Source organism: Pongo pygmaeus, chromosome Y (assembly GCF_028885625.2).
Source record: "Pongo pygmaeus isolate AG05252 chromosome Y, NHGRI_mPonPyg2-v2.0_pri, whole genome shotgun sequence".
NCBI classification, from domain to species: domain Eukaryota; kingdom Metazoa; phylum Chordata; class Mammalia; order Primates; family Hominidae; genus Pongo; species Pongo pygmaeus.
This window is the reverse complement of record NC_072397.2, coordinates 14,668,471-14,678,058: the sequence shown is the minus strand read 5'-3', so window position 1 is coordinate 14,678,058 and position 9,588 is coordinate 14,668,471. Positions and strand designations below refer to the sequence as shown.

The window sequence follows — 9,588 nt, the reverse complement described above, 5'->3', positions numbered from 1 at the left end:
TGCCCGCTGGCCCTCCTTCTGCCACATCACGTCGGTCTCCTCCTCAACCACCACCTCCACCTCAGCCATTATGTCTTCCACCGTCAGCACCGCCTCCTCTTCCAAGGCCGCCTCCTTGCTCTGTACTCCGGCCGTCCTCAACAGCAGAGCCTCCAGCCTGAACACGGTGCCGTCCTGTGTGCTCCCACAGATCCCGGCCTGCGCAGCCCAGCCCAACCTCCGCACCCCTAGGCTCTTGGGGACCGATCCCCCACAGACACCCTCCCTAAAAACCCACGGGCATCGCCCTGCTGAGAACCTAGTCCCACACCCACGTGGACCCAGGTTTCCTGAGGAGCTCCGCTGGACCCGCAGATCCTGCAATGGCCACAGGGCTCGGCTCCCCCGCAGGCTCAACTGTGCACAGGAGCTCAGGAGCCAGAGGCCCAGGCCCTGGGCCTGCAGAGCACCACCAGCAGGCACCGCAGCCACTGCAGCGGGTGCGGGAGCCTCTGGGTCGGCAAGGCATTGCAAAACACCGTGCGCGCAAGTCATCAATGGCCAACCCTGGCGGCCGGCCTCTGGTGTGCCCAGGGCATAGGACAAGAGGCCCTTTGGAATGCTCCTTGGACTGCAGCATCCTCAGGGAGGAAGCATGGTACGCAGAGCCTGTATTTGCCTCGACCTGCGATAGTGTGTGCCGGGGTTCTGGCCTCTACAACAGATCAATTTCACCTTAGCACAAGGAGGCGACTTTCCTCCCACGTGCCCGGCCCGACTCACTTCCCCTAGGCCGCCCCTGTCAACCTGGCCCCAGCAACCAGAGAGAGTTCTCTGGATCTGCAGTATTGCTTCCGTACCATCCAGCTGGCCTGCCTAACGAAGAGAGATGTTTCATGTGTTCATGACACATAGAGATTTTCATGGCTTGCCACACTCAGGATGTCAGGACACAGGGCTGCCGTGCCCACAATTCCAAATGCCACGCAGCCCGTCTGTCCCAGGATGCCGAGCTACCGGGCACAAGCTCCAAGGGCTTCTCGGAGGAGGTTTGGGGAGAGGAGTTGGCGTTAGGGGGAGTTGGAGATGCAGGCCCACCAGTGGCTGTGCCGCCCAGGGAGACGCCCACCGCCCTCCCATTCATTGGCCAGCATGGGAGGAAGGCGGTCGCAGCGCGGCTCCCCGCGCTCTTCCCGCGCAGTCCATTAGGGGGCGCCCGGGAGCCCCGCGCATGCGCACTGAGGGCCCGCTGACCCACTGGGTGCAATAAAGGCTGCGGCCGGGTTCGTGTGGCTCGGTTCGGGCAGCATAGGCCTTGCTCAGTGGGAGTGCGGAGGAGGGCACCGTCTTCAGGATGGAGGCTGTACAGGAGGGGGCGGCCGGGGTGGAGAGTGAGCAGGTGGCTTTGGGGGAGGAGGCGGTGCTGGTGTTGGATGACATAATGGCGGAGGTGGAGGTGGTGGCCCAGGAGGAGGGCCTCGTGGAGCCGCAGGAGGAGGCCCAGCGGGCACAGCCTGGCCCTGGGCCCATGACCCCAGAGTCTGCACTGGAGGAGCTGCTGGCCGTTCAGGTGGAGCTGGGGCCGGTTAATGCCCAAGCCAGGAAGGCCTTTTCTCGGCAGAGGGAAAAGATGGAGCGGAGGCGCAAGGCCCACCTAGACTGCAGAGGCGCGGTCATCCAGAGCGTCCCTGGCTTCTGGGCCAATGTTGTATCCTTCTCAGTGTTTCTTCTGCCTTTCTGGTGGAGAGGTGCTCTCGGGGAAGTGTAAGTAACTTATGGGCAGCTTGGCATCGATGTGACGCCACCTTTGGGGAACAAAGGTGAGTTGCCCCGGACAAATGTGGCTAGGGAAAACTGCAGCAGGCGTGGGTACTATTTTCCTGCGTGCGGCAGAGAAACCCTTGGTGATGCCGAGCAGCAGACGTTTGGGGCATGTTTTTGAAGAACAGAAGCGAGTTCAGACCAGAATAGGTTTTTGTGTGCATCAAGCTATTTTTAAGGCAGTGTGATTGCTCCCCCTTTCTAGTCCGATCTGGGACTGGGCGTCTTCGGCTATAAGCAGGTTCTGCCACTCCTCAGACACCAGCAAGTCTCTGCAAATCGCACCTCCGCATGTCAGTGCAGTCAGCCTCAGAATTATACACCCTCTGTGAAGCCAAGGGGCCTTATTTTAGGGGTAGGGGGAGGCGAAAGGAGGTCATACGTGGAAGCAGATCTGAGAAATCCCCTACCCCAGCCTCTGGGTGCTCTTAGGCCTTCTTCCCTGTTGCTCCTAGCTTCTCCTTCCACCGCATGTAAAGGCTCTTTGACCTAAATCAGATTGCAAACCACCCCCAGATGTCAGCCCTGATCACTGACCAAGATGAAGACATGCTGAGCTACATGATCAACTTGGAGGTGAGGACAGCAAGACTGAGGCTAGAGGGTTTAGTGGGGGAGGGTAAGGGAAATAATTGGTTCCTGTGAGCAACAGTTGGCACCTCACCCAAAAAGGTATTTAAACTTTCTCCACCTTGTCCTGACAGGTGGAAGAAGTGAAGCATCCCGTTCATCTCTGCAGGATCATGTTGTTCTTTCGGAGTAACCCCTACTTCCAGAATAAAGTGATTACCAAGGAATATCTGGTGAACATCACAGGTGACAGGTGGCTCCCAGGATGGGTAGTGGAAGGAAGATGGTGGGTGGATCATTGCCAACGTGATCCAGTCCCCTTCCCACAAAACTTTCTGTCTCTGTAGAATACAGGGCTTCTCATTCCACTCCAATTCAGTGGTATCCAGATTATGAAGTTGAGGCCTGTCGCCGCAGACACCACAACAGCAGCCTTAACTTCTTCAACTGGTTTTCTGACCACAACTTCGCAGGATCTAATAGGATTGCTGAGGTGGGTCCTCACTGGGAAACATCAGCAATGACCCTGGTGTGTTCCCACCTGTTTGGGTCACCAGTCTGAGCCCTGATGAGGCGTTTGCCGATTGATTCCCCTGACAGATCCTATGTAAGGACCTGTGGCGCAATCCCCTGCCGTACTACAAGAGGATGAAGCCACCTGAAGAGGGAACAGAGATTTCAGGTGAGCCGTTCAGTTGGAACTGGAGCTGTTTGATGCCCACTATGAGGGGGTTGACACACCTGCCTATTCAGGGAGCCTGGACGCTCGTTTCAGAAATGTAGAAATTGAGGCTGCTTTCCTATATGTAGAAATTCCTTGAGAGGACGAGAGAGAGTGACAGAATCCAGGACATTCATGGCATTGGGCTGAAAAAGGCAGATTAGAGACTGCACTGCAAGGCAGGTTATAGCTGTGAGTCTTAAGCCCAGGGGAGCATAGTCCATTTCCAGAATCACTGAGAAGTGAAGCTGAAAATCATTCACTTCAATCTGTAGCCCTTGATTCCATGGCCGTCAACCCCAGCGGCAGTCATCCTACCTACTCCATGAGATTGGGCTCCCTGAATGTGCCTCCTGGTCATCCCTGTCCTAGACCGCAAAGGATTGTTTAGATTGATGGATTTCCTTGAGCTATTGCCGCATCAGATTTCTGTGTGCTTTTAGTGTACAATGCATCTTGTTAGCTGACTCCCCTCACAGAGAGTACTGGGAATGGGGCAGGTATTGCGGAGAACAGTTTGTAACCCATGGTAGGAGGAAGTTTAAGAGATCACAAATGGGGAAGGGATATCCTTTTCTCAGCGGGCCCTGCAATTAAAACATTTCAAAGTATGGCTGAGAGAAATGCGTTTTGACATGCGTTTGTGTTTCTCTAGGGGACTCCCAGATGTTGAGTTGACTGTGAGGGAGCATCGGACCTTACTTAAAACAGCAGAACTCCTAAAAAGTTACTACCGTATGCAGGATGTCAGTACTCAGCATGGTCTTATGCCCAGGAAGTAAAGGAAAAACCGACCCAGTCACAAAAAAATCAGACAGGAAAAGGGGGTAAACTTGGATTGTATGGAATGCCAAATAAATATTCTCAAGAATGTTTGACTCTGTGTGTGTGTGTTTGTTTCTGTGTGTGTGTGTACGTTTATCCCCTGGATTTGGGTGTCATATTGAATTGATCAATCAATATGCTTTATTTTCTTCATGGAACTGACCCGTCTGTGTTGGAGCTGGGCCTCTAAAATTGTGGAGTGAATGGGTGTGGAATGTGTTGGGATTCTTCCTACAGGACAGAGTTGGGGAGGTCAAAGCAAAAGACAGCTTAGTTGGAAACTTACTTTGTCCTATGGAAGCAGAAGTAGTTCAAGGAAAGGGGTTAAGGTTTCCACAGCCCAGTTTGCTGGGACCTCTAAAATCCTTCATTTTGGGTATCATCATACACAATAGATAAGCACAGGATGATGGAAATCTTGAAGTTCCCTTTCTTGTTGAATTCACGTTCTTTTAAAGGTGAATGCATAATCCTTTTCTGGGACAATCAGCCCCTCAGAACTTCTCACACATCAACGTGAGAAGAAATGGGCAGGTAAGGTGTATGGAGGGACTGTGGGAAAGGTGACAGAGGCATGTGGGAAAGCATTCAGGATATGCTTTTTGGCGTAGATGACTAAGGGAAAACACAGACTGGCAGAAGTGCGGGGAAAGGGGTTGGATTTGTGGAATATAAGATTGCTGGGGAATCCACGCATGGACTGTCTTGTCACTTGATGACACAGGATATGGACACTCTTGTTGATGTTTACATCTTTAGTTGGGTTAAGCTTTTCTCCACGATTGTATGTTAGGTGAGGAACCAGTAGTGTATGTAGCTACCAACATTACGAGTGCATTTTGTGCTCTTGCAAACTCTAGTGAGGCTCTATTCTCCCCAGTGATTGGCACTGCAGATTGTTTCTGGAGCCCAGGGCCCTCTGATTTTCTGTGGCCTTTTCAGCATACTTTGCCTAAGTTTAATAATGTAAAGAGCAGATAGTTGCACAGTATGTGTTGCAAGCCTCACACAGGAGGACAACACATACAGTTTTCATTCACGGGTGGGTGGCGGCTTCCCATGAACACCTGTGTCTATGCACAAGACGAGGGGTTGCCTGTGTCACTGATGGGTGAGGAGGATTTCAGTGTCGGCGGCAGAACTTTCTTCCCGGTTCCCAGAAAAAACAGTTCCAACATGAGCATCCATGTTGGCCACACACTAGTAGAGTGCTAACATTCCTGTCCCATATGTACTCTGGTCGGCACAGCTTCTGTGAGAAGAGCTATGTTGTTTCAGGGAGGAAGGTTTGACAGTCAAAGTTCATGAATCTGTTGTACTGCCTTCAATACGCATTCCACACCTCCTGCTCGGTAACAGCAGTTGAGCTTTGAAAATCTATAGCCCAGTTTTGCCCCTGCTCCTGGGCACAGTGCTGAAGCTCTGGAGGGGGAGTCTTGTCCTCCTCTGACTACTGTCCCCATGACCCACAAACACAGGAGAAACAGGTTTTCTCAGCAAATTATTCTGAAAACATTCGGAACCCTTTGGCCCCGTGAAGCTGCCCTTTATCTCACTGTGTGCAGGTCAAAGACACTGTGGTCCAGTACAGTATCCCTATAGTGGGAATGGGGCCACAGATTGGTGCCTGCACTCAGGGCAACTCAGATTAGGAAATGTCTGGGGACTTGCCTATAATCAGGTCATGTGAAAAGGTCTTGCCCCAAATTTAATGCATAGGAAAAAGTTGAGGAAGGTGTCTTGCAATGATTTCTCTAGGAGGTAAATAGATAAGAAGGAGACCATAAATAGATGGCTAGGGCTAGTTTTGGAACTAGCCTGTTTTAAAGTGGTGGTAGGGGAAGAGCTTTTTACAAGGCAGGCAGCAAACCAGGAACTGTCTACAATGGAAGGGCGTGCCATGGGTTGGTGGCTCAGCCATATTGCCACCCCACCGAGTGAATGCAGCCGACTGGGCTCCTTCCTCAAATCCTACATACAATTCAGTCTAGTGATTTCACATGAGATCCATTGTTTTGGTATTATCAGAGATGGTGCTGAATTGTACAGGCTGTCTAACGCTTCTTCCACTGAATATCCGTGCACATGGGCCACAAACGCTAAGGGTACTGACGGATTTGTATTCTGCCTCAGTAACTCTGAAACACCTCTGTTACATCTACTGTCAGGGTCTTTTTCATGTTTAAAGTACCAAGTGTGTGTTTGTAGTTTTTAGTGTGTTTGTAGTTGTGTATGTTTATTTCTCTGCGTGGGTTTGTATCTTTCCTCTGACTCCACCTATGTCTCCCCATATTTTTCCACACTACCTGCGGTAATTTGTACATGCCTATCTCTACAACCATGCTAGAATTTGTATCTGTGTCTTTGAACATCTGTCACTCTCTCTCCCTTCCTTTCTTCCTTCCTTTCCTTTACACCCTTCCTTTCTTCTTTCCCTTCCTTCCCCACCACACTCTCTCCGTCTGTATCATCTACCTTTCTGTTCTCTATCTGAATTTAGTTTGTAATTCTGAATCTCTTGGCAGTGGCGTCAGACATCAGAATGTCTGGATGAAATTCCTCTTTGAAAGACTCTGAGCTGAAAGAGATGAGTTCTTTTTGTGAGCCATAATGAACGGTTTATTTCAGGCCAATCTAGCAATGACAGTGTTAAAAACAAATACTGAGCATTGCAGCAAAGCCAAAAGTCCCATGGATTCCACTCATCCCGCTCAGTGTATCGAAAAGGTGGAAAAGTGAAAAAGTGGGTATGCCTGTGGTCTCCCAAGCGGAAGGAGAACTTTCAAGTGATTGTGTCAGATGATTTTCCAGCAGGCAGCTATAGTTCGTAGATACATGCTGCGTAAACACAAGCACGATGATGAAACGTAGAAAATGTTCTTCTTCCTCCATTTCAGTTTTGTATTATCTTTTAACCAACATCATGCGTACAGAATTTCTTCACGACATGTCATAAACTATTGTTTAATGAACTCATACCTGAATTATTCATTGTGTCAAAGAATGTCAAACAATCATGATTCGTTATGACCTGCTACAGATAAGTGATAGGAAATAAGAAAATGAGAGCATATAGAAAGGGCACATCGTGGTCTGGGAACTTCACCAAGAGGTTCAGGCTAGCTGAATGCATGTCAGGGATTCAGAAAAAGACACTTGCACTTGTTATTAAGGGCTTTGAATGGAAAAGGAGCACTCTTTTTACATTTATGTCTTTTAAGTCATTTGGGGAGTTTGGTGTATTATTACTTACAGTGTTCTCTCTGCCCTTTCTTATTGTTCTCCCCATCTGGCGCTGTTATTATGTGAAAGCTGGTTTCCTCCATCGGATCGCGTAGGCTCTAATGATGTTTCATTTATTTTGATTCTCCTCACACTACGTAGTTTTAATTTGCCGAATGTGACTCTTTTTTTGTTGGTTTTCCGAGAATGGGTCTTACTCTGTCTTCTAGGTTGGACAGCAGCCCCAGGGTCTTAGCCCACTGCATCCCAGACACCACACACCCATGTGATCCTCTCAACTCAGACTCTCACACAGCTGGCACTAGAGGTGCATGCAACCCTTCCCAGCTATGTATTAATTTAGCAATTGATTACTTTTTGGATATGGGCCCATGTTGCCCCAGGCTCCTCTGGAACTCCTGAGTGCAGGCAATCCTCCCACCTCAGCCTACCAAAGTGCCGGAATGACAGGTGTGACCCATGGCCCTGGCATGGCTTTGAGTTTTTTGCTTTTTTCTTCTACCTCCTCACGTCTTCTTTTCAAACATGCAGTGAAGGTTTCAATTCATGGACTGTAGTCTCCGTGCCTCTAATTTCTATCTTTCAACTCATCGTCAGCATTCATTGCGATTTTCATATTTATAAATTTATATATATATATATGTGCACATATATATTTTTCCTTAACTTACCAAACGATGTTGCATTCTTTCCTGTGTCATGAAAAAGACTTTGATAGAAATGAAAAGCACCGCTTTATAATAAAATAGTTTATTGACATTTATTCTCTTAAGGCGTTTTAAAAATTGTATGTTCATTTGAAACTGTCATATGAAATGATACATATTTATAACATAAGGAGTGTTGTTCAAAAGGTCATATATATTATGCATTGGATACATCCAGCTAATCAACATATGCGTGATCTCACATACTTGTCATTTTTGTTGTGAAAAAACTTGACATGCACTGTCTTAGAATTTTGTTAGAGAAAGAATACATTATCACCAGTTATAGTCAGCAGGCTGAAGAAAATATTTTTGACCTATCCCTCCTTTCTAACTAGAAATATGAATTCTTGATCCAGCATCTCCTCAGTGCACCCTCTTCACCCCCGCCTTCGGAGTCACTACCTCTGTGAAGTCCGCTTTTTCAATTTCTTATAAGAATGAGGTCATGTGCTAGTTGCCTTTCAGATACCTGGCTTATGTGACTTAACAAAATGGCATGCACACATTCAGCAGATTCACACGCATTGTCACAACTGGCAGGATTTCCTTATTTATTATTGCATTACATTTTTCTATTCCGCGTAGGTGTATTTACCCCATTTTTTTAATCCACTCATCAATTGAGGGACACTCAGGTTGCTTCCGTTATTTTGGCTCTAGGGAAAATGTAATGAGTGCAACAATACTTGCATGGGTGCATGCACACCTTCAACATACTGATCTGTGTACTTGTGGGCGTGCCCGGGTATTTTGATTTGCTGGATCATATGGTGGGTGGTTCTACCTGTAGATTTTTGAAGACTGTTTATATTAAATAAAACCCATAAAACTTCTTGTAATGCCTGCACCAATTTACATTCTCACCAAAAGTGAGCAAGGAATTCCTTTTCTCTGCATCCTCACCAGAAATGAGGGTTTTCTTTTTTCTTTTTTTTTTTTCTTGTCTTTTGGAAAATAGGCATTCTGACTGAAGTGAGAAGAAATCTCATTGTGTTTTGATTTGCATTTTCCTGGTGGGTTGGGGATGATGAGGACTTTTTAGTGTGTCCTCTGGACAACTGTATGTCTTAGTTTCAGAAATGAGTATTCCAGCCTTTGCCCATTTGTTTTCAAGCTATTGAGTTGTGGGGAGTTCCTTATGTACTTTGAATATTGACCCATTAACAGATCTATGGTGACCCAATCATTGCTCCCATCCTGTAGGATGCCCCTTCTGTTTCTTTAGTTTTCTGTGTTGTGGTGAAGCACTTTAGTTTGATATGATTACATCCTCTATTTCTGATGGTGTTTACTGTGCTCTTGCAGTCACTTTGAGACCATCATTGCCTACAGAGATGCCATGGAGCTTCTTCCTTGTGATTTGTTCTGGTATTTTTATTGTTTCCTGTCTGACATTGGAGGTTGGTGATAAATTATCCACTTGTAAATTCCTTTATGTGGCTATTCAGTTTGTCCCCAACCTAGTTTATAGAAGATACTTGATTTTTCACTGGGCGTTGTTGCTGCTTTGGGAAAAGGCCGTGACTTAGCTGCAAATGCAGTGACTTAGTTCTGGGCTCCTGTTGTTTTTCATAAGCTCAAGTCTCTGCTTTTCTGCAGTGCTATCCTATTTCGGTACGTAAAGCTTTGTAGTAGTATATCATGAAGTTAGGTAGTGTGATGCCTCCAGCTTTGTGCGTTTTACTGGATTGCTCTGGGCTTTCAGGATGTTCTGCCGTT

The 9,588-nt window shown here is 47.5% G+C and overlaps 1 protein-coding gene across 1 annotated transcript; it reads left to right on the top strand.

The window, feature by feature from the left end:
- Nucleotides 1-1,180: 1,180 nt before the first annotated feature.
- Nucleotides 1,181-3,967, top strand: LOC129025823 (testis-specific Y-encoded protein 3-like). The gene is made up of 6 exons (XM_054473389.2): nt 1,181-1,687; nt 2,299-2,376; nt 2,505-2,616; nt 2,718-2,863; nt 2,971-3,052; nt 3,747-3,967. Exons 1-6 carry the CDS (start codon nt 1,334-1,336, stop codon nt 3,767-3,769), a joined length of 795 nt encoding a protein of 264 aa, XP_054329364.1. The 5' UTR covers nt 1,181-1,333; the 3' UTR covers nt 3,770-3,967.
- Nucleotides 3,968-9,588: the final 5,621 nt, after the last annotated feature.

Excerpts from the sequence above, each read along its gene's own strand:
- LOC129025823 (XM_054473389.2), top strand. The coding sequence starts at position 1,334 with ATGGAGGCTGTACAGGAGGGGGCGGCCGGGGTGGAGAGTGAGCAGGTG. Across the intron at positions 2,617-2,717 it reads ATATCTGGTGAACATCACAG|AATACAGGGCTTCTCATTCC; the intron begins GTGACAGGTGGC and ends CTGTCTCTGTAG. Across the intron at positions 3,053-3,746 it reads AGAGGGAACAGAGATTTCAG|GGGACTCCCAGATGTTGAGT; the intron begins GTGAGCCGTTCA and ends GTGTTTCTCTAG.